The following is a 24,753-nucleotide window of genomic DNA, read 5'->3' on the forward strand; positions in this document are numbered from 1 at the left end:
TTTCATGTGTGATTTAATTCGCACAAACTCCTTCCTCTTCTGACTATTGATCTTGGCTCCTTACTGGTTAAAATAAAGTAAATCTTTCGTAAGCAGGTTTTGACAACACAACTTTTGTTCCTTCCAGACACAATTTCCTGTTCAATTTCCTGACCGTTTCATATTTAGTAAAGGAAAAGCTGTAAATTGCAAGATTGCTTCAGAGAGCTTCCCCTGACTTTAGATGAACCATTAACCACTTGCAGGAGAGAATCCAGAAAACCAGTTTAAAACATTTTAAAAATCCTGACTATCTTTTATGTCTTTTGCAGTTCACACTGAGGGGAAACAAACTGTGCAAAAAATGGGGTTGGAATCATTTTCCTTGCAAAACCAAACAGGAGCAACTCTGCCTCCAGCCGAACTGATAATTGCTCTTTCGTCACTCAATAAAGTCTCTCTGAGATACAGGATTTGGGGGGAGGATTTCTGCAGGGTTTTACCCTGGGCCAAGGCAGCAGGGACCATCGGTGGAGTTTGCACCAGTGATTCTGCTCCTGTCACGCCTCTGCTGGGCTGGGGCTGCTGTGCTGTCCTGCAGGGAGGACCTTGTGTTTGCGGGCCCCAGACATCCCCCCACACAGATGCTGCCATGCTGGGCTGCTGGGCTGTGACTGTGGTCACTGTGACCAGCCGATTGAACTGCAGATGCCTGCGGGCCAGGTCACAAACGCTTGCTCTGCACAGAGCCTCGTTAGGTTTGCTTAACGCAGGCCGGTGCAACAGTGTGCAATGGCGCCAAGGAGCGGCGGGCAGCTCTCTCGTCTTGGCAGGCAAGGACGATGGCACGCAGTGACACTTGGCAGGGGCTGCATGACCTGGTGTAGGAGAGCGACTGCTCTGATCTCCAGCCAGCTGGCCTCAATTCTGCATGAAAGAGCCTTGAAATCTAGCATGGGTAGACGGCGGCACAGTCCTGTGGCTCCCAAAAGCAGCCCTGGCCGGGACCACCTGTGGCAGGCTCAGACCCCTCCCGCAGCTCTCTTGGGGCACAGCCAGGTCCAGAGAGAGATTTCCTCTGCCTGGCTATGAGCCACCTCTTTAGTGTCTCAAAACCCAAAAGTCAAAACTTTAAGTAAGATGAAGAAAATTAATTGAAATGGGAATTCCACTTTTGAAAACATCTGTATTTGGTATGCTCAATTCATGTGGCTTCATTTGAATTTTAGCTTTACCTAGATATAGCAGACTAAATGATTACTCCAGCAGGGATGCCCAGGCAGAGTGCATCAGGAAGCCGCAGCATCTCCTGGCCCTGTTTTGGGACCAGAGAGACCCCTCATGACAGAAAGCACCTTTCCTACAGCCAGTGCTTAGGAACAGATGGAAAGCAGCTTCAAGGAGAAGGGACCCACCTTCAGCAGCGTCTCAGCTCAATGCTGTGACGCTGGTGCAGAGATCACTGCCCGCTGCCAGCCAGAGAAGACAGCCGAGGAGCTGCTCTTGCCATCTTGGGGAGGCTGAGCAGGGAAAGTCCAAAGACTGCTGGCACCTGAGACACCTCTTATTTGCATGATGGAAATGTGGTTTGGGACCTGGGGCTTTCAAAGGGGTGAACCACTGTGGTAGGCACCTGCTGTTCCCCTGGTGCTTCCCGGTAGCTTCCGGCTGAGCCCCCTGGGAAAAGAAAAAGCAAATATTGCTACAGAAACCAAGAAACAGCAGAACTTGGTGATGGAGGTGTAATGCTTTTTGGGACTTTATTTCTGGGAGGACAGCGTGGGCTGAAGTTGCCCATAAACACTGAGGGCAAGTGAAAGGGCTGGGAAAGCACCCAGTGCAACACGGCGCTGGGTCTCCTCCATGGCCCCATGCAAATTGAGGTCAAAGTGGGCAATGTCGCAGGCGCGTGATCCGGCAGGATAGCACATCCATGGCTTTCTCAACACAAAACCAAACCTCCCAAGGCTGAGAGGGTGGTCAGGGCCCTGTGACAGCAGTGCTGGCAGCGTGCTGGGAGGGCGGCACAGCCTGTGCAGGAGCAGCAGCACCTCTGTCAGATGAGAGTGGTGGGGGTGAGAGATGAGAAGGGCTGGCCGGGAACACACAGGGAATGCCACAGGCTCAGCTGCTTCCCTTCCCCTTTTGATGAGTACTAAAATAAACTAAATTCCACCTCCCCCGGCTCTGTCCCCTCTCTGGCAGATATTTAAAAATAGGGAGGCGGGTGAAGGGGTGGCTGGTAGCAGGGAGTGTCACTCCTCGGGGACCCACTTGCTCGCAGGGGAACATACATGTCCTGCAGGGCCGGGCCCAGGGGACCCTCTTCCCTGTATTTTGGGGTAGGATGTGTTAGTATTGCAGAGAAGTACTGCATGTGTAAAACACACCTCAGCCCGGAAATGGCACTGCTCTTCCCAAGGACAAAGGCTCCTGCTTGGAGGCTCCAGGTAGATGTTCACAGGAACAGGGCAGGAAGGGCTCCTGGGGTGCATATCTCCTCTGAAACTGCTGTGTTTCCAGGTTGAGGCCATGCTGTGTTTGAACTAATGCTTCTTTACTAGTCAAGTGGAAAGGTGAGCACAGAGGAGGAACCTTTCACAGTGCACCAAGCCAAAGTGCTGATTTAAAACCTCCTGTATGTGCCGAATTTTTCCCCAGCTCGCCCATTTGCATGTGCAGTTTCATCCCTGTCCCCATCTCTGTCCATTTCTGGCTTGCTTTGCACCTGCACAGATACAGAACAAACATATCCCCTGGGCAGATGATAAAAACCTCGTTATGAAACACTGGGTCCCTTCGTGCCTCTCGTGCTGTGTCCCAGAGCTGCAAGGGGAGGGGAGTGGGCTGCTCTACGAGGCTCAGGGCGATGGAAAGCTGGCACTGGAGAGCTGGCACATGGGTCCAGCAACCACCACCTTGGGTACTAGCTCTTCCCAATGGTACGTTGCTTTTGCCCTCCAGGGAGTTGGATTTCTCAGTGTTTTGTCACCTGCAGCTCTTGATGCCTTAACATAGATTGTGTCAGAGCTGGGTCAGCACTTCACATCCCATCCCCACGCTTCAAATTTGGGGCTAAACAAAGGGGAACAGAGTCAGAAACCACTTGGCAAAGATTTGTTGCAGAGCCCCAGCCTTGCTCTGCTGGCTCTTGGGGGCATCTCTGTGAAGGTAGGCACAGGAAGGTAAGGGGCACCCTCCTTACTCCCAAATCTCAGGCATTTTTCACCTTCCAGCTTCCATGACAACCCATGCTCAGGTCCCACAGGCAGACTTTGGGTTTTGCCCCCAGGGCCTGGTTTCCTCCCTGTGTCTGTGTGTTAGGGATGTGCCACATATGGCTGAAGGTTGAGCTGAGCTTACCTGGGCAGCTGAACTTGGGACTTGTCCCAGCTTGGAACACCCTGCAGCTGGCAGAGCACATCACTGATGTAATTTTTGGCTGCAGTTCCCCAGGGGTTATTTTTTAAAGCAGATTAAAAACCAAAAGCATCTTGACTAGGTGACAGCTTGACCTTCATGGAGTTCCCCTACAAAACAGGACCCTACAGACACACTGCCCTGGAGCTGGCCAGGACCCCAGCCAGGCTGGCTTGATCCCTCTCCCTGGAGCTCAGCATGGGTGGTGGGGAGGGTGTTTTCCCATGGGGCTTCACCAATCCTGATTGCTGAGGAATGCCAGGATCGCTGATCGCTGGGGAATGCCAGGACTGAGGGAGCTCAGTTTCGCAGTGGCCCCAGAAGCTGTGACTTCCAGAGGTTGCGTCCCTGCAAGTGTATGCCTTTCCACATCATATCTCTCCTAACCCAGCTCCTCAACCCAAATCCACAGCAGCTTTCCCATCCTTCTTCCTCTGCAACACAGTCAGCAAATCCCAAACCTTACTCTGACAGATGCTGGTCCAGCCCAGGCTCCTCAGACCCAATCCCAATTTCCTGGACCGCTCTCCCCAGCCCTGAGCAGCATTGCTGGCTTTCTCCAGCAGCCTCAGTACCTCCTCGTCTCAGCTTATGTCTTGGGAGGGAAATAATTTCCCTCTGGCTGCTCTGCCTCCTTTCCCACCACCCTTGTTCTACCCTGCAAGCCCCCATGTCTTGCCCAGCCTGTCCCCCATGCCCCTAGGATGCTGCCACGAGGGAACAACAACTCACCACCATTTAGGTCTTCTCAGTCCTGGGCAGGGGCTGTTCACCCAGGAATGCCTCCATGGGGTCTACAGCAAGGTCCTGCCTTGTGCCCTGAGGCACATAGGGCAGGTCACGCTCTGGAAGTGACCTGCCTGGGACAGGGAACTTCAACACCAGAAACTGGTGACATCCCCACCAGGAGCTCCTGGTGCTCCCACACTGTCCGGCCTTGGGATGGAGACCTGCAGGGATCGTGGCATCCTCCCTGCCCTGGCTGCACTGTGGCACATGGCTGGGGTCAGTGGGGCCTCTGCTGAGCCTGTATGGGACAGAGCATCCCTCACCTGAGCTTGCAGGGAGGCTTCCTGGGTGGTGGAAGAAGCTGCGGAGAGCAGGAGGGCTCGGGGGCCTGGGCAGCTCCAGCTGGGTCTGGCCAGTGAGGCCGTGGCAGGAGCTGTGCCTGCGAGGGCCCAGGAGCATCCCTTGGTGGCATGGGCTGCCCACAGCAAGGGCGTCTGCACAGGGGATGCCACTGCTGGCTCACGTGCTGCTGGTGGCCCAGGTTCCCCTGGGACCAGGATGCAGACCTGGATCTAGGAAATCTGACCTGCACACAGGGAAGGGAGATATTTGGCAGAGCTGGAGCAGCACTGGACTCCCCTGTGCCTGGGCACACTGCTGCAGGGGACTCCAGGGCAACCAGCCCCACGTTCCCCAGAATCCCCCCATGAGGCTCAGCCCAACTGTGAGGCACTGGGCTGGTGTCCCACTCCATGCTGGGAACTGAATCCAAAAAATCCTTAAATACGTGAATGCAGGAAAGCAGATGCAGACCATGTTATGGGGCCATTTAAGGCAGGAGACAGTCTCTGGGCATGGAAAAATTCAGCAGCTGGAGCTGTGCCAACCTCCCCCTGAAAAACATTCCTGTGGAGGGAGGATTTTGCTCCAGGGTCAAAGGAGAATGCTGGGGGATTGCTTGGCAGAGAAATTAAGACTGAGCATCCATAGCTGCCCTCGCTGGGTCCATCTGTCCTGCTACCTGGGGCCCATGGATGGACACAGCTCTGCTGCCACAGCCCGGGACACACAGCAAAACCCTTGCAAGCACCACTGGCTGCAGAGGGACCACAAGAAGGATGAAGCCCACACGACAAGGCAGCCTGCAAAGCCACTGGTGCCACTGCAGACTTGCTGCTGGGGCAGCCCTGTCCCCTGCAGTGTGACACAGATAGGATGCAGGGGTAGGGACCTGCACCTCTCTGCTGAGGGACATGGAGAGGTGCAGGATCCACCCTCACCCATGCAGCCTCAGACAAGCTCAAACCCTAAGCAGGGTGTGCTCTTTAGTTATTTCGAAGCCTACTTCTCTGCGACACAAGTTATGGTCCCACCCTGAGGAGAAGCAGGCACACCTGGAGGCAGCCCTGAGCCAGCAGTGGGGGTGCAGTGCCCTCGATACTTTGATATTCAAATATCTTCAGTGGAGGCCTAGATCAGTCACAGCTATTTCAGCCTCAGCCTGTCACCTTTTCCAGCTTTCCTTCCAAACAGCTTTAGCAGCATATTCAAACATTTGGAGCCTGGCAGACAGAGTGGGGTCACTTTGCAAAGGGCAGGGGACAGCCAAGCCAACAGGTCCTCAACATATACAGAGTTTGTAGTGCCATGGCATCTACCTCCTTGTTCCCGCATTTCAGCAAAGGGTCTCAAAGCACTCACCATCCCCCAGTGGAACTCGGGGACACCTAATCTTGAGGTGAGGGAGGTCTTGTGGCATGGAATCCAGAGTGGGAATTAAGATGCTCGCAAAAGGCTTTTGCATCCTTGACCTTAGCTACTGCTTGTCCCTGCCAAGGGAGCCCTGCCAGCCACGTAGCCCTGGGAGGACTGAGGGGTGACTCCACAGCACACATCCTCTCTGACCCGCAGGGACGGTGAGTGACGTGGCGGGTCCCACGGCAGGTGTCACTAGGACTGTGTGCAGGCAGGTGAGTCATTCCCTTGCAGCCAAAGTCTGGGCCACCCGAGCAGGGCTAAGCTGCCCTTTGGACTGTGGGCAGTAGGTTCATGCCATGGCAGAGCACACACTGTCCCTTCCTGTGGGGACGCGGTGGCAGCGCAGCAGTGGCAGCCTCTTTGTGCTGGCGCCTGTTGGGGTCTCCCAAGCACCCAGTGGGGTGTCATGCCTCATGGATCTTGGCACTGGGTCGTCACTGCCAAGGGTGCAGAGGGGCTTTGCTTTGCTGCCACTGTGGCTGGCATTGCCTGGCACAGCTTAGGGATGCTGCGAGTCACCGACCAGCAGCAGTCTCCTGCCCCTCCCTGCCTCTGAGGGGGACTTTGGTGGCCCACAGCAGAGAAAATTTCAAGGGGCACAAGACACACCCTTGCCTCTATTCTCCCCCCTCCACTGGGGTTTCCAGAAGGCCCTGACCACATCAAGGCCACATTAGAGCCCAGCCCAGCCCACAGTTCCCAGTCCCCAGAGCATCATGGTTACATACACTTGTAGCGAGAGCCGAGTGCTGCCCTGCCCGTGCCCATGGGAGGTGGCATCCCTCCACCGTGGTGGCCATAGCACTTCTCAGGGAAGCAGGAGGGGCACGCTGCCCTCCGAGCTTTTCTCCTGCGTGCTCCGGCTTTACTCTGCAACTTTGAGAGAATGACATTTTGATCAAAATCTCGAGTTCCCAGGCCCTTGGGCTTCAAGGCAATGCCAGCAATTGCAGGAGCTGGCAGCACTCTTTGTCCCTCTGGGCACCAGATTGTGCGCAGGGACGCATTTGTATGGCTCTGTGCAAAGCATGGGGATGAGGGCTTTTAGGTTGGGCAGCTAAAACTGAGTCCAGTTCCACTCTGGCTTGGAGGCTGCCAGGTTTGCCCCTTGGCACAAGGTACCTGCACAGGGTGAGCAGCTGCTCCTGCCCAGCAGCACAAGTTCAATGATATGGGGCTGGGAGATGGCACTTTTTAGATGTTACCACAGGCTGGCTCAGCCCAAGGCCCCCCCAAAGGCACATCAGCAGTGTGGGGGTTACCTGCTGCTCTGCATGTATCTGGATGAGGTGGGGTCTTGCTTGGAGAGTCCCCCGTGGCAGGTGCTGTCTGGCTTCTGCCTGTGCAAAGGGAAACGTGTGAGGGCTCTGGGGGGAAAACAGCCATCAGCTCTTTTGCCTGCTCCCACCATGACAGGATGGCCATGAACGCCCCTTCCCAAAGCACAAACAGGGCAGTGTTCAGGGCTGCTCTACCCTGGGCTAAGGCCTCTCGGGTGAGGCCAAAGTAAGCAGCTCCTCAGCAGCACCTCTCCGGGGCTGGGAAGGCTCTGACCTGAGCACAAACAAACACACAGTTCGGGAAAACGTCTCTTGCCTCTACAAAACCTCCCCTTGCCCATTTTTGTTCCCCAGCTCCCTTGCTGCACGTGAGCTTGGTCCTTTTGGTGAAGGGATGGACAGTGAAGGAGTTGGGGCTCCCTGTAGAGCTGCACTTCTCAATCCCTGCTCGGCTGCAGCTTCTCTCTTTCCTCCTCCTGCTTTGCTTCTTGAAGGTGCCGGCAGGCTCGGGGAGCAGAGCAGGATCAGGCTGCAAGCAGTCAGGAGCTGCTGGGGAAAGGCAACCTGTGCTCGCACCATCACACCCACATTCCCCTACGCTGGAACCAGGTTTGACCAGAAAAGCAGGTGCCTTGCTGGGCTGGGCTGGGGCACGGGGCTTGCGACATGAGCTGGGGTCACTCGCCGAGCAGCGAGGCCAGACACAGACGGGGATGTCCAAACACAGAAAGGATGAGACCAAATCCCACCGCCCGGCTGTGCCCTCCTTGATGGCTGCCCAAGGAGGGCGCGTTGGGGCTGCAGGAGGGTCCCCTGGGAGAGGCCCTTCACCACGGCGGGAGGGTACAGCTGCTGCCGGGACCACGGCAGGGCCTGCCCAGCCCACAGAGGAGCACCCCTCCTTCCCGCGGGGTGGCGGAACCTCCTGCCATTTTGAGGGGGTACAACCAGAAGCGAGGCAGCCCCGGCAGCACCTCCATGCAGCAGCCTGTGTGTAGGATAAGGGCTGTGGCACTCAGGATGGCCAGACCCTGGCATGGCGCTGGGGTCTCCCCTGACAACCCTCTCCCCCCCCCCCCCCCAAAAAAAAAAAAAAAACCTCACCAAACAACCCACCTGGCTGCAGGAAACATCCTGCTAGCAGGGAGAGGGGAGGGCAGCCCCGAGGGGGGTGTCACCCCAGACGGGGGGCCCTCGCAGGCCTGATGGTGCCCGGCCCTGCTGCCCCCATCCGAGTACCCCCGAGGCTCAAACCTGTTCCGGCGGGTAAACGGCTCCGTTTACCGGGGGCTCCCGCCGGCAGGTGGCAGACCCGAGCGCCCCAGCGTCCCTTGCGCCGCCACCGGGGCCCGGCGGAGGCGGCGGGGCCGGGCCGGGAACGCGGGTGCGTGTGCGGCGGCGGAGCTCCCCCCCTCCCCGCTCCCCGGCCCGGCCCGGGGGCATGGAGCCGGTCCCCGGGCGGCGGTGGCAGAAGGTGCTGTACGAGCGACAGCCCTTCCCCGATAACTACGTGGACCAGCGGTTCCTGGAGGAACTGCGGAAGAACGTGCACGCCCGCCGGTACCGGTACCGGGCCGTCGTCTTCCAGTCGGGCGCGGTGGTGCAGCAGCTCTGCAGCGTCTGCGTCTTCGTCGTCACCTGGTGGTACATGGACGCCGGGATGCTGAGTCCGCAGGGACTTTTCGGGGCGGCCCTGGTCTCCTCCCTGCTCGGCTACATCCTCTTCGACGCCGTGGATGGCGGGGCTGGGCGGCAGGAGAGCGGGCGGACACGGTGGGCTGACCTGAAGAGCACCTTGGTGTTCGCCGCCTTCACCTACGGCTTCTCGCCGGTGCTGAAGACGCTGACGGAGTCCATCAGCACGGACACCATCTACGCCATGTCGGCCCTCATGCTCCTCGGTCACCTCATCTTCTTTGACTATGGTGCCAATGCCGCCATCGTCTCCAGCACGCTGTCCCTCAACATGGCCATCTTTGCCTCCGTCTGCCTGGCCTCCCGCCTGCCTCGTTCCCTCCACGCCTTCGTCATGGTCACCTTCGCCATGCAGATCTTCGCCCTCTGGCCCATGCTGCAGAAGAAGCTGAAAGCCCAGACACCCCGATGCTATGTGGGGGTGACGGTGCTCTTTGCATTGGCAGCGTTGGGGGGGCTGGCCACTGTTTCCAGTGTGGGTGCTGTGCTCTTTGCCTCGCTGCTGGTCGCCATCTCCTGCCTCTGCCCTTACTGCCTCATCCGCCTTCAGCAGCTCAAGGACAACATCCACGGGCCATGGGATGAAGCTGAAATCAAGGAGGACCTCTCCAGGTTCCTCATGTAGGCTGGCCTAGGGGGAGAAGGGACCTTCAGCTGTGAGCCACGCAAAGATCCTTGCTGGGGACAGCCCTGGGGGGAGGACACCAGCCTAATAAAGCCTTTCGCGCAGCAACGAGGACCACGTTTGTGTTACCCTCAGCATCTATTTCCAGGCCTGACCTGCTTGGTTTTGGAAAAGGAATGAGCTGAACCCCACACATAGCCAGCCTGAGCAGCAGCTTGGGGCACAGGCAAGTGGGGTAGTGCATGCTCTGGCCATGCAGACCCATACCTGGGTTTGGGGGGGTGTGCATCCCCTGAGCAGAAACACCACATGGAAACGCACATCTGGCTCAGGTGGGCCCCACGACATGCCCATGAAGGTCCTCAGCCTCAGGGACCTCGATGTGTGTGATAGCAACTGACAGCACTTCCCCGGGTGGCCTGGAGGGGAAGGGGGCTGGGTGAGGGTCGCTGCGGGCTGGATGGAGGTGTGGGGTGGTGGGTGCTGCAGGACCACGCAGGGCTGAACACGAGGGCACCTGGGATGGTGCAGTGCAGAGCCCTGCACCCCACTGGTCACTGATGCCAGAATAGCCTCGTGACACTGCCAGGCACCACATCACCCAAATCCTTTAGGAGAGGTGGGGGTGAGGGGCCAAGACACCTTCCTCCCCTTTCTAACCCCCTCCCAGAGGTGGATCTGGCCTCGCTGCAGGGCCAGACCCCGAGCCTGAGGGATGGAGCTCAGCACAGACTCAGCACGGTCCCCGGCTGGGGAGATGCCAGGATGCCAGGCCGCTGGGACCGCGGCGGGGCCCGTCGAGGTCCTGTGTGGTTGCCATCTGTCCAGCAGCAGTCTGTCCGGCACCGCACGCACTGCAACAGAGGGCGCTCCCGGCAAACAAGTCCCGCTGGAGGCCAGGCCAGGCTGAGCGCCGGGAGGGCTTCCCCCTTCCCAGGCACCTTCCCTTTCCCTCGACAGCCCAGGGAGCTGAGCCTGCCGGAGCCCGCACCACGAGAGGGAACGGGTGCACGCACCTGCCCCAGCCCCACCTCGCAGGGATGCTTTTGGCACCACCCGGGTTTTATGAAATCCAATACTGCAGAAGTACAACTTTGTGCTTGATTTACCCCATCCCTTCGAGCGTCCCTCTGTGTCTCTCCCCAGCGAGCGGGCGCTTGCTGTGCACTCCTTGGGCATTCTCAGAAATGAGCAACCCCCAGTGGAGTCCCCAACACCTCCAGTGCTTTGTCACAGCTCTTGCCAAGTTAAATGTTGCTGTTTTCGTCATGATGACAAATGTAATTTTGGTTTTAATTAAAACCTGTGGAAGTTTAGAGCCTGGGCTCCAGTCTCACAGGGAACACAGTGTAGCCAGATGCTTGCAGTCAAGATGGTATTTTTTGGTTCTTCAGAAAGAAGACTAACTTGCACAGAGACGTTTCCCAGAAGGCTGCTCAGCAACCGGGGTGTCCCATCTTGCGCTGGGCTCATGCCATTATAAGTAACACTGCCATCCAAAGCCAATTCACAGAGTCCATCAGTAGGGCAAGGCTTCAAATCTAGTTTGCTTGGTGCTTGTTGTTAATATCTGTCATGGCGGGGCTACAAGAAAGCAGAGTTTCTGCTGCATCCACTCCCCCAAGGAGAAAGATTTCCTCCAAAACACTCTTCCCAAATTCAGACACTCAAAACCAGCTCTGGGTTAGGAAAGGTGCAAACATCAACTACCCAGACATTCCAGGTGGAGACAGACACAGACTGCGACTGTCAGTCACCTCAGCCACAGCTGGAACCCAGTGGATCACCTACGCAGATCCCTGGGCTCCGACTGATGCAGCAGGCCTTGTCCACCCAGCTCCAGGCAGGATTCAGGATGTGTCCCATCCAGCCTGCCGCAGGCAGCTTCATCCCCGCCCACAGCCCCAGGCCTCTCTGTTCCTTCCCTTCACCTCCTCCTTAGCCTCAGTCCTTGCCCAGAGATACCCTGGGGAAAGACTGAGCCCTCTGCTTAGCTTGTCTGCAGATACCTTGCTCTCCCTAACCTGGGAGATGAAAATATAAAGTCCAGTCCACAATCTGGATGCACAAAGGGAAGGAGAGAAAAATGCAAGTAAGAGTCAGGGAGAGGAGAAGACACAAAGGCCAGGCAGAGATTCCCTAGGAGTTCTCAGGCTTCTCCTGAGGACACATGCTCTGCAATGCTGCTGAAATAAATGGCTGAATAAATGGCCATTATGAGCATGTCCTCATGCCTGAGGTCAGAATATCCTCTACAGAGCAAAACTGCTGTAACTCTATGTTCACCTCAGCAGTAAAGCTGAATGCCCTTTGAGCATTCACTACCTGAGCGTACCAGTCTGCGGCTTCTCAGATGAAGCACATGCTGAGACCAAAGAAAGAGGTCAGTTTGTAGACAACCAAATCATCATGAACCAGCTCTAAAGAGTTAAATGTTATTTTGCATTACAAGGAAGTGCAGTTGCTTTCTCTTAAGTTTCCAAGTCCACTGAGATCCAGTACTTCAGTGGGACATTTTCTTTTGATTTGAAGCTGGCCAAATGCGAGTAATTGAAAACTGGCTAGGGATAAGCCTTGATCCTGGGGGAGCCACTGACACGTGCCGTCTGGAATCTCCATCTCCAGCAGGGAAAGGCAAGCGTCAGCCACCCACACTGCACTGTCAGGGGCCTGCGTCCCTCCTCATGTGGGAGACTGGATCTAGGAAGCCTGGAAAGAGTAAAGCTTCAGTCTTTGAAGGTAAGATCTTTCTATCTCTTCAATTCCTACAGTAATCACAAAGCTTTTCTCAGCTTTGTGATGTGAGAGGTGATAGCAACAATGTGAATGATCAGGAAACCAAACCAGGATTTTGGTCCTCACCCACCCATTGAAAAGCAGCTTAGGACACATAATGCCACCAGCTGGTGCAGCACCCTTAGCCCTCTCCACCTAGCCACAGAATGTATACCACTGCAGGGTGGAAATAGCACAGACAAGGTTAAACAGCTTCTTCAAAAAGGCATCCCGTTATTTGATGCTAAAGAACGGCCAAGGTTTCCCAGCACACCAATATCTTTGTCTTTCTACTTAGGAGGTTTTAGGAATACCTGCCAGAAAACTGTGAAGTTTGGAGTCCTATTTCCAACAATTTTTTGACAGATACTTCAGAAGGTGGCAAGGATTTCTGTGGAAGGTTTAACACCATAAAATGCCCCAGGAAAAAGGTTTGTGCCTTACAGCCTCATGGAAGTCAGCTGGCAGCTAGGAGGACAGCAGTAGCTCCTGGTTGGGGTGCTGTAGATAAGGTGATACAGCTATCAGCCACCTTTTATTTGTTGTTGGTTCATCTGTTGGTACCATGCTGTGTCCCAGAGGGAATGCAGTCACAGCTTCCCCCAGTGCAGAACAGATTTTGAACAACCTTGAAAAAAACCAGCTTGTGAAATTCAGCGTGTTCCCACTTCCTCTTACCTGAGAAGTGAAGCACGGCCAGAACCTCCTCAAGAGATCACTGGGTATAAATACCATTGCTTCTGTGGTAGTCCTGAAAATACACAGTTCCTGAACACTACTGAGGATTTTTGCCTCGGTACCTGACAGCAATGAGTTCCACAGATGAAAGATACAGCAAATCTGACTGTCCCTCCTCACCCCCTACTGTTGGGACAGCTGTGTTCCCAGGACTGTTAGCAGTCTCCATTTCTCCCTTTTCCCAGGGTGCTGGGAAGCACCTTGCCCATCAGTGTACTCTTTCCAGCTCTAGCAATTCCTAGTTCAGCACATGCAGTTCAATGGTCTAGCAGGAATGACTATTTATCTCCCTCTTCTAAGAACTGTTTTGTTTTTTTTTCCCCATTTGCTAATACCGTTGCTGTTTCTTCTGTTGCACTCTACCAAAAAACAACGTCTAAGAAGTGGGAAGAAAAATCTGTGTAAGTCTACAGCTCTCTGGGCTTGTACCCCCTTACAATTTGAGCAAACTCAGTGTCTGGCATTTACCAGCACATGCAGGTGGTTCAGCAGCCCCCTGGATATACAAGACATCAAAGCAGGGACCTAAATTATCTGGAACAAGAGGAAGTGCCCAAATTCAGCAAAGTTGTGTCAGACCTGCCTTGAAACCGAGCACAGCCTGTGTGTTGTCAGGCTCCTTCTACACACTTGATATTGACCTCCTCCACGCTCCTGCCCCCATCCCCTGAGCAGCACCACTGCGGCTCCCTCTCGCCATGAGCTTCCTACTACAGAGAAACGTCTTGTTTGTGCTCCTGAAACAACAGGCTGAAGTTCTGATGCTGTGTTGTGCCTCCACTTCATATCTGTGCAGTGTCTTCTGATTTATCTGCATAGTTTGTGACATATCCCTTCTTTGTTTCCATAGGAGAAAAAGTGTCAATAAAAGCCATGTTTTCCCTTTTTTTTTTTTTAGGCTTAATCTTCATATACTTCTCTGGCACCCAAACCAAGCACATCTTCTAAATGTTAAATCCCAGATTTTTTCTTTCCCATAGGGACAGACACATTTGGAATCCCAGAGGTAGCTACTTGAGTTCAGATGCTCCCATGACGTTGGCTTGCAAGGAATTCAGAGGTTTAGCTTGAAAAAAAATGGTCAGAGCAGCTGTGATTTATTTATAATTGCGCAGATTCATCAGTCTGGAGACTGCTGCAATCTTCCCCTTTGACTTTCCACTCAGCTAGGTGCTGCCACTGGTGCATTAGGCGTGTTTTAGGACTCTTCTATTGTTAAAGCAGCTGGCTATTCTTCCTGCTAATGCTAAGACAAAGCCATTCATACAGAGCAATCCTGGTGATTAATGAATTCAGATGATGTGGTGGAATCCCAGCAGAATGTCCCTCCCTCCACCACCTTGGAGAGAACAGAGGCAAGGCAATTTCTTCCATGGGGTGTCAATGGCTCTATTTGAGGAGGAGTGGGTAGACCCTTCAGTAGAAAACTAGCACACATTTGTTTTGTAGTCAGAATTTTAATTTTCTTTATAACCAGGCTTATCACTGACATCTGAAAATAAAATCTTTCATTTACATACAGGCTAGTGCAAATTAAAGATAATTTTGAACCAAAAAAAAGAGACAGATTTCATGTAACAAAAATGCGTTAGGACGATCTTCCTGGAACAGCTGGTGGAGGTCGCCTAGGAAAAAGACAAAAAATAACCCAAAATTCATGGGCAAGGGTGGAAGATCTAAACCGAAAGGTCAGGATACAATAAAATGACTCATATACAAAATTATCTTAATAAAATGGGTTAAGAGAAAAAGGCACATAACATGCATATTAAGGAAAAGAGCAAGAGCAAGATTAGAATCAGCTGGCTATCAGCACAGCCTCAGCTTTCATCCTCACCACTTCCCATCTGACTTGCTGATGCCAGAGAACTAGGACAGTCACATCACAAGCGTGGAGGTTGCTGGTCACAGGCTTTCTAATTTTCTTGCAGCAAATAATATCCTCTGGAAGAGCTTTTGCCCACCAGCCTTAGAACTTGCACAACTATCTGCTGCAAACACTGTTCTTGGAGTAGACCTTTTTTAAGTGGGATTTCTGATGAAATTGAGAATGATCAAAAGAGATGGCCTGTGGTCTGGGCTGGAATATCTGGAGTGGACACTGCTGGGAAGGTTAAAACCGTGGGTGATGGCAGTGCAGTGAGTCTACTGCCAACCCTAGCAGTTGATGGCCCAGTGCAGCAGTGAGAGAAGAGCAGATGCTCCTCGTGTTACCCAGCATAGAGCACTGACATGTTGCTGACCAAGATGCCAGGAACCACACTCATACAGGGCTATGTAATGTACTCCAGCCAGATGGGACACATGTGTCACTGCTGTTCACTGAGGGGGAGTGCACAGACTGCCTCAGGCATAGCCATTAAAGACTATTAAAAAAAAATCTCCAAATGTTACAGTAAGCAAGTGAATACAACAGGGGCATTGCTACTTTGCTCATCCCACCTTTTGCTCCTCCCTTTCCCAAAACCAACGTAATGACTGTTGCGTTCAGTGAGAAGGATGGTAGGAAGCTGTTGTGCTTCTTGTGCCATACAGACCATCTCCTCCAGGCACCGATTCCTGTTACTTGGCTCATGCTGATCTGAAGGAGGAACTGAGTAATCAAGACATACGCACATTCATACACAACCATTTTAGGGGGAAATGCTTTCCAGACATAATGCAGACACATGCACATTTTCACTCCAGCTCCTGCTCTGGAAGACTCAGTCTGGCCTCCTGCTCAGCTCTGAATCTCCCCAAAACACGCTTTCCCCAGCAATGAAATGAATACCAGGTACTGCTTGAAAAACATCCATTTCCCAGCAAAACATCCCTGCAGCCCTCTGAGCCCCTTGCAGGGAAGCTGAATGCTTCCCATGGGTTATAACTCCCCCGTCTCCCCTTTTAATGACATCTCCAGTGATCTCAGTGCAACACATATCCCCGATAAATCCTCACTGCAGTCCCAACAGAGGCGGAGCGTGGCGTGCCGAGATGATGGTGTGAGAGACAGAAGACCACTCATGCACATCCAGAAAGTGATAATAAAAGCCCATCAAGAGTTACAGTTTATTTCAGGTTCAGAAATGCAGCATAACATTTTTACAGCAAGTGTATGTGATGCTCAGTAAAGACCATGGTTTCGGGAATCGACTCACTTGCTCAAAGGTCAATACCAGGAACCATTTACAGATTATGAAACCAAAGGCAGATGTTTTGGTTCATATGAAGTAGGGCATTAACATACAGAGCAAAATTCGGAAAGAAATTAAGCGTCTGCTTCTTACAAAAAGAAGTTGTTTACACCATCCTGGAAAAGTAAAGAGACAGGCAGTAAAGCAAACGGCTGGCAAGATGGGACAAATCATATATCAAGCAAGAGTGGAGGACTGTCTGGACGGGAGGAGCCATCGGTATCAGCTCGCCTGCAGACAAAGCAAGAGGAAAGACAGGCAGAGTAACATTCATTTACACAAGAGAGTTGTTCTGCTAGAGCCCAGGGAAGAGGATCAATACCACAGCGGGAGGAACTGTGCCATAAGCACACCAAGAGGTTGGTTGCCTCCCCAGTGTCACAGGTGCAAAATAGGTCAGTTTTCAATTCAGGACATTTGGACTATTTTAAGACAGACAGAACTAGCTAGTAATCTCAATATGCTGTATACATGTTGTTTAGTGTAGCTGTCTGCAATAGAGAGTCTAGTATTTTCTATGTTATGCTTTAACACAAGATGCCAGAACTTCTACTGTACCTCATTTAATATAATAAATATTCTACTTTTATTAGGCTTATTCAGAAAGTACAGTGAGATCAGCAATAAAATAAATGCAATTAACTATGTACATAAGCCTTTTCATTGAGCATATAATCTTTTTAATCCTAACACAAGATCCCTTGAAATTAAAGGCTGAGAGCTAGTTATGGCATGCACGAGCTCTTCAGCTGTTGGTCAGCCATGATGAGGTGAGGTGGAACATGTTCTCTACGCAGAGACTCAGGTTTAGCCTAAATGCAATACTAGATGAGCACCCTCCTAAAACTTAGCTACCACCTCACATAAGATCAGAAACCCTGCTGTTGCTTAATGGGAGTCTCCACTACTCCATGGCAATTTTCTAGGCTTTGCCAGAGGAAATCAAAGAAAGAGAGAGCAACGCATGCTTCTCAGACATGGGAGTTGAGGCTTAGCTCACGCTGTCTAAGGGGGTCTCCAGAGGGGGCAGTGGCCTGTCTGAAGGGGCCAGTCCCTTTATCAGATCCACGGGGTGCCCATCCTGCTCTCTCCTTCAGGCATAGAGTGAGTGGCTGCCAAGGCTGCTCCTCTGAGACCAAGCGATGGGAGAGACACGAGCATCAGGAGCGAGTGGGACAAACCAACCCATTCCAGGCACTGTATGGCAGGAGGAAACAGGCCAAGGTTGGAGGACAGTACTTACTCAATTGGATGTGGAAATTTCTTGGGAAGCACTTAACGTTCTTCCTAGAAACAACAGTTCTATGCAGTTTATTCTGAGAAACGTATGTGCAAGAAGACAGACATAAAATCATCAAACTCCAGATCTATGCTCAAGGTTACTTATTAACCTGCATAACTAAGAGTGTTGCATTTAGGTACAGGACCACACTTAGATGTGATGTGAATGAGGATGCAGAAGGAGGGCTGTGCAGCTGTGTCCCACCACCTCAACAGTGAGTGCAGAAACAGACAGTGGTGCCACAGGTGCCTCGCTGCCTCTTCCTCCTCCTATTTTGGATAAATCCATCCTTGAGGGCTTTATTTACAATTCAGGATTACTGATGAGAAATACCATTTCTTGGGGGACCAAGTTAAAGACAGTGCTGAATTGTTACCTACTTCCTTATGCTTGACAGAAACAGTCATTACAGTAAATTAAGGAGTCTCAAGCACAGAGGATTTAAAAACATGTTTTTAGGCCAGGATCTATGTCATCTAATTGAGGCTCCTAACTCACCAACATTACCACCCTCATCTCCCATGCAGCCACACCAGTCTGAACCACCTTCTGGAGGTGCTGCCTAGTTCCACTGAACAAAGGGGACCTTGAACAACTAAGTTGAGTGACTTTCTGTGGCTGAGGTGCTAAGCCTGGCTTTCCGTCAGCAGGCAGCTGCCAGTCAGTACCAGAGAGTTCTGATAAACTATATACAGGCTTGCTGGCTCAGCAACAGCATGGACTACCACAGCTACTTATAAAAATACATCTAATAGATGCATTGCATGTTACAGCAGAGTGTGCTACACAGTGGAAAACTGTCTTGAACACAAGAAAAATAATCAAAATACATTTTCTTTTTTGGAGTAAAAATCAATAGTTGGGTTTGCAATCTTTTTTTTCCTTGAAAGCTGATTCTGTGCACTTGGTGTTGGAGATCTCGGCCTGTTCTTCAAACACTTAACACCGGCCGCTTAAGCAGTCCTCTAAGATCACCAAGATGCCAGTGGTCTGACAAACTCCATCTTCACTGCGCTTCAGATGTTGACCTCTAGACTCCCCAGGCGTGTGTCACGAGTATGAGGTTGACAGGAAATTAAAGTTAAGCTAACATACAAATCATGATGCTTTCCCAAGCTTGTGCCTCTTGTGCAAGCTGAAACATGATTTGCTTCAGTGGTGAGCACAACTAATCAGCAGTCTGGGAATACTTAATAGGGTAAATCCCCATTTGTTGTGGCTCTTTGATTGGATTCTTGCTAACCATGGGGCTACAGCATACTGAAGCCCTCCATGCAGTCTCAATAAATAAATTTATTAGACGAATTATACTGTGGGCCTTTGAAACCACCAATTGCTTTGCCTAGGGATCTGTAACCATAATTATAATAACAGCAATTAATATTTTTTTAACAAACAAGGCCAAATTAATCTCCAGTTTAATTCTGTTAATTCAGTAAATTTTAAGCTGTAAGGGTGACACTGACCCTAAGCGTTTAAAGTGAAGTAATGCAGTTGAGACAAAAGGTTTATATAATGCATTAATACATAACATGCAAAACAACAGGCAGAGAGGACCTCTGCAAGTGAACATCTGCTAAAATAATCCATTGCCAGGATGCACAGCTGGATAAAGCAACCCTAATCCAAGGTGTGCAGGACTTCAAGTGAAGCAAAGAGAAAATCTTTATATAAGATATAGTGGAACTTTATCAACTGGTGTGAGCAAGTATCTCAAATCCAGATCGGACTCTTGGAAAGCTCAGATGCAAATTTAGACCATAGCTCTGTGAATTGGCTCACACAGTGGGCAGAGGAACAGTAGCCCATTTACAGCTGTGCATATATCTGTATCTATATCTCCTTCTTTTTCACAAAATGACCAAAAGCAACACTCAGTTCTCTGGATCCTGCTGCACAGTACATATTACATGCACGCACTCACACCCCCCCAAGGCTTCCCACAAGTTCAGTGGGAGTATGAATGTAAGTAGTAATAGTCCTCAGTAATAGAGGACAAAGTGAGCTGGCACACACTGCTTTGTCATGTAATGGCTCTTCAAACCACCCTTTCACATCCTTGCTGCAGGGTGAGACGGCTCCTCACTGAGCCCTGCAAGCTGGGACACCACAGCCTGCTCCTTACCAACCACTCAACCAGCTTCACATGTCAGCTGCCAACATGGAAATAAAGTAAAACACACATTGTCCCATACACACCCTTCTTGTTTAACAACATTCCTTAAAAAATAGACTTTGGACAAAGAGAAATTATAGGAGAAGCAGCCATCCAGCAAGCTTCTTGCAAGAGAGCCATGGAAGTGCAGGGCCTTCAGAAGAGCTTGGTAAGAAACCACATTGCTTTTCTTTACCTAGTTTGACCATTAAAATAGAAAATTGGCATAACTGTGTAATTCCAAACGATAGAAAACCTGAAAGGTACAAATATAAGCAAGATCCCTTTCAGATAAGAGGAAAAAAAGAAGCAGATCAAATCAACACGTGCACAAACACACACAAAGTCAAGCCCTCCATTTGCTGTACAGGACTGTGAGTAGAGTTGCCTGGGTGAAGATATGTGTCAGTAAGTTAGCTAACATCAGCTATTGCAAAAGGAAAAGTCAAGGCATCACAGACCTTCCCAAAACATTTAAGACTTCATAAACAATGCAGAATGGACAGAGCGTATATCAGTAAAATTGGTTACTTGCCTATAGATGTCCATACATGCGACTATACATTGGTTATTGCAACAGTTATCAAGCAATTTGTTTCCACATATTTGGTTAACAATGAATGACATGCCAGAAACTTCTTTTAGTCTAACAGGGATGAATCTAATGGACGAATTACAGTGGGCCGAGTAGGTGAAGGGGGTGGTCTTCGACTGGAGAGAAAGAGAGAAGAAACAACAAGCACAAACACTGAGAACAAACCTGGCACTTTCTGCTGTCGCTATGTTAACATGCACATGCTCCTAAACACAACAATCTTATTTCTGTGTACACTGAAGCATGACAGCCCTAAGCATCCACAATAAGGAAGAAAGGGATGGGTTTCCCACGTGCATACCATGCTTTAGCCCTCTCACACATCAGACAGGTCGTCTCCCTGGTCCACAGCCTGGGTATTCTCTGAACAGTTACCTTCTTGGGCCATAGAAACCATCAAGGAGGATCATTTTCTCAAGGGTCAGTCTCAGCCTGGACAGCCACAGGGCAGGCTTACAGGCATGTTTCAGTGTGGCCAGCTGGATTTGGGGAGACAGCCTGCAGAGTTCAGCTGCTGTTTGCAGAAGCAGAAAAACGTGCAGCTTCTTGCACAGTTGGGCCAACTGGAGCCAATTTTCCCGGAACTGAGGCACAAATCTAAAGATTTATATCAATGGCCAGTTATGAAAATGCTAGCCATTGCTATTGCTTCTGGGTTCATTCATTTACCACTAATGCATTCCTCTTATCAACTTCATTAACTGCTAAGGGAGTCACAGATTTTTTTGAAAGGCTTATGGATCTTTATTCCCCTGTTTCAAATGGCTGATTCAGCACAGGCTCCTGTGTACTACAAACCCCTGCATTTCAATTCGGACTGCATCATCATCTGATAAAAGCCCACAGTGCAGGATTCGGCAGCAGTACAATCCCCAGGCATGTTACACCTGCAGTCCAGGCTGATCAGGGATAGTCCAGGCTGAGACCTTCCCTTTCCTCACCTTGTCCAAGGATGATGCACCAACTCTGCTGGAGATGTAGACAGGTGCCGATAGCTGCGTGATTGCCTTTTACAGTTTTGTGTGTATTTAGGGTACCTGATTCACAGCAGTCCTATGCGGAGATAACACCACCAGCTTAGTTATAAAAAGTATTTTGTTAATGCTCCATTCCACCTGGGCTAAAACACCCCACTGCTGAGCGAAGCCTGTGCAGAATCTGAGATGACAATACCTGTTTGGCGTCCAGTACCTGCACTAGCTCAGACAGTTCTGCCTGACACTGCTTTGTGCAGTACTTAAAGAGACCGTTCCTCACAGCCAGCCTGCCCCCTTAGATAGCAATCGCACCCTCCAGCAGGGTTTTGTTGCTGCAGTTACTCCAATCCATCTCTTACATGGTATCTTTGCTCCCGATTTTCTTTAACAGGAAGTACCAGCTCTCTCTTTATTTCTTAAACCAGCCCAGATCACCATGAGAGTGCATAGCTGCTCTAGAGAGGCATGAACCCAGGATCTGAACAAGGTGGGGAGCCGAGGACTCTTCAGTTCTCATCCAGCTTCAGCACACTTCATTAACGGCCAAGACAAATTGTACAGCCCTCTCTAATGCTGTCCTACACCTGTGAAAGTAGGAACAGTTCCTGTCTGAAGAAGATTACAAATGAAACATCTCATTCTGTTAAAGCTAAATAAAAGATGAAAAGAATGTAACTGTGTTAATCTTCTTTGAACTGGAACATAATATATGAGACAAATTTACACTTGACAAAAAAAGTCTTGCTTGGCTCAAAGTGCATCTTGTATGACAATATTCTCTTTTGGTGAAGAAATTAGAATTTTAATCTCTAACATGCAACAAATACAAAATATGCTAACTGAAGCATTCAAGTAAATCAACAAGCTAAAAAAATAGGCAAAATATAATTTCTTCATGGTGTATTTTTCTTACAGAAAAAATGTTACTGTGTTAACTATTGTTTCTTGTCTTGCTCCAGTGTAGGTCTTCTGGACTCATTTCCAAAATTCGTAGTTTTATAAAGAACCACTTCTAAGGCTCTGCATTTCTGCTGGGTTGCATTAAATTATTCCTTTGTTGAAATGCCTCACATTGCATTGTTTAGCGCTTACTGAAAACATCATATCATGTGTATACAATTTACAAACAAGGGAAAATGCATACAGCTGTCTTCATATCAAATGTAAAAGATACAAGCCCCAGCATGCATTTTAAATCCAGGTTGAATGCAGCACACTGGATTCAAATAATGTAATTTAGTCAAATTGCTATTTAGCCCAGCAAGTTCAGAAACTGGAGAGCTCAGTGGGAGGATTTCCTGGATATAATCAGTCAAACCAAATCTGAACCAAAATCAGGGCTGAGCCCCATTTCCTCCTTGAACCAGAGCTGTTACTGCACTCTGACCACTATTTTGAATTTTCATTCAAGCCCAGTCCAGACCTGAACAGAAAGTCCTCCAGCAGGATCTTGTTTCTATTTCAGAGTACCACTTCAAGGAGAAGCTGATACCCCCGAGGGGCCCCTCTCCACCAAAGAGTGGCTGCGGGGGCCTGGGGTGCAGTGCCATGCTGCAGCCTCTCCCCCTGCCCCACGCAGCAAGGCAGAACCTTGTTCTCCCTGGGGCACTGCTCGACAGGCAAGGCTGCTCAGCGACGGGACCCTGCACAGCCCAAGCTCTCCCCCCCCACCTCACACTACGAATACCTCCCGGTGGAGATGCACGCATGGATCTGGGATGCTCTGCAATATGTACACTTGTATGTGTCTTCCCAACGGGTATGGGCAGACCTCTCCTTAGCTCCAGCCCCTCTCCACTGCCCCTTAAGGGTGCTACCTGACTCCCGTGCAATTGCACTGGGCTTCCTTCCAGCTCCTTCGCCCAGCACACCACGATTAGGGGAGTGGAACCTCCAACTGGAAACCAGAGGTGCCTTCCAGAGAAGGGGAAGATATTTGGGAAAAGGCCTGCAAAAGCACCATTCACCTCCAGTCCTGCTGCTGACAGTCTCCTGGGCCGTCCCTGTGCCAGTAATGCAAGAAGAGGGGCTGTGCTCCCAAGTGCCTGGGCAGAGCACAGCACAGGGGTTCAGCTCTGGGAAGAGACCTCACCTTTGTTAGTCACTGGCACACAGTATTAATTGGCATGAGCCAAAACTCAAGTCAAAGTGAAGGAAAAGACAAGCCCAGAAGTTGCCTGTCACTAGATTTCTCTGTTGAGGTGATAAGTCATTATGTGGCTCTTTTTACACTGGGAGTAGGACTCAAACCTCCCCCCCCCCAACATGAATCTCAACACCAAAGACAGGAGAAGAGACCAACCTGCATGCCTCTTTTCTCTCCCCATCTCTAGGGCCTGAGCGGTGGCTGGGTGTGGGAGTACCCCCCGGGACGGAGGGTGCGGGAACCTGGGCACCCAAACCACCATCCTGAGACAACAGAGCCAGCAGCCGGCACCACGCTGCTCCTTGCAAATGTAGTCCCACCTTGCTCTCTGTTCCGGGCACCTCTGACAAACGCAGGGCTGGGGGAAACCTAGCGTGATTTCGGCACCATCGCTTACATAAACGAGCGTTGCCAGACCCTCCCAAAGTGGAGAAATGCCGAGCAAACGGGCAGTAACCCGGAGAGCTGAGCAGCAGGGGGAGCTCCAGCCTGCCCGTGGACAGGAACGAGGGAAAACCAGAGAAAAACAACCTCCCCCAGGTCCCGGCTCCCCACTAGCTGCCATGTCAGTGACTAAATATGTGACTAAGCCCAATTAAATGTTTAGCCTGAGGCCAACAGATGATAGCGGTAGAGACGGCGTGGACCGCGTTTTCTCTCCGTTATCGGACAGACTCCGGCAGCCCAGGGGTGCGTTTGCAGTGCTGAGCTGTTCCCAGGCCCCGAAAGGCGGCTCCCGGTTCATAGAAAGCTCCTTCTTATAAAAATGTCGTTGATGCGGTAATTCCAATTTGGTTACTGTCTCCAACATTTCAGCTGGGTTTCTGAGTTTTGGGGCTGAGTTCCACTGCCTGGCCCCTTTAACGGGCTGCTCAGTCTGTTGTGGTTTTTTTTTTTTTCGTTTGTGTGTCTTTTTTTTTTTTTTTTTTTAAAAAAAAAAAAGGAAACAGTGTTTGTAAAAGTTAGTGCTAAAGGGGCAGGGGATCATAGGTCCCCAGGGTTGAGTAAACGAGTCTGCAGAAAGAATAACTTCTTCTAACTAGCACATATTAAGCAGATATAAAGAATTTACCAATGAAAATTGTGGACTAAGTATGTATTTAATAACTCCCTGATGTTGCTGCAGAGACTCCTCCTTTGAACAGCTCAGTGGGGTTTTGAATAGAGGGTAACTCTTACCCCCATGCAAAAACTTTTTTTAAAAGGAAAAGTTTTACATTTATTTTTAACCTAAGCAGCACACCCCATTTTTCCAGTTTTAAAGAAGTCCTAAAAGCATTAGTTAGGCAAATGCAGAGCAAAAGAAACTAACTAAAGCAAGTCTAGACTTAAAATTCGATCAGAAACATATGGGAGCTCTTCAAGCATTTGCCTTTTGAGAAGTGCTATCACTCCCCACACAGAGTCCACAAAATATGCTTTT

At 50.7% G+C, this 24,753-nt stretch overlaps 2 protein-coding genes across 8 annotated transcripts in view; one reads left to right on the forward strand and one right to left on the reverse strand.

Annotated features, from left to right (window-relative positions):
• Positions 1-8,287: 8,287 nt before the first annotated feature.
• On the forward strand, positions 8,288-10,727 carry PIGC (phosphatidylinositol glycan anchor biosynthesis class C). Its single transcript, XM_074906846.1, has one exon. The coding sequence runs from the start codon at positions 8,608-8,610 to the stop codon at positions 9,484-9,486; it is 879 nt and encodes a 292-aa protein (XP_074762947.1). The 5' UTR covers positions 8,288-8,607; the 3' UTR covers positions 9,487-10,727.
• Positions 10,728-14,473: 3,746 nt separating this feature from the next.
• DNM3 (dynamin 3) overlaps positions 14,474-24,753 on the reverse strand; it is a 183,812-nt gene continuing 173,532 nt past the window's right edge. For 4 of the 7 annotated variants that reach the window (XM_074906853.1, XM_074906851.1, XM_074906850.1 and 1 more), the window contains one exon: positions 16,020-20,323. In XM_074906853.1, coding sequence (XP_074762954.1) covers positions 20,254-20,323 — 70 coding nt within the window. In that variant the 3' untranslated portion in view covers positions 16,020-20,253. Of the gene's footprint in view, positions 14,625-16,019; positions 20,324-24,753 lie in introns of those variants that run through there. The other 3 variants (XM_074906854.1, XM_074906852.1, XM_074906849.1) reach the window with 2 other exon arrangements.

Source organism: Athene noctua, chromosome 5 (genome assembly GCF_965140245.1).
Source record: "Athene noctua chromosome 5, bAthNoc1.hap1.1, whole genome shotgun sequence".
NCBI classification, from domain to species: domain Eukaryota; kingdom Metazoa; phylum Chordata; class Aves; order Strigiformes; family Strigidae; genus Athene; species Athene noctua.

What these genes read in the sequence shown, in the direction of transcription:
- PIGC (XM_074906846.1), top strand. Translation starts at nt 8,608, where the DNA reads ATGGAGCCGGTCCCCGGGCGGCGGTGGCAGAAGGTGCTGTACGAGCGA.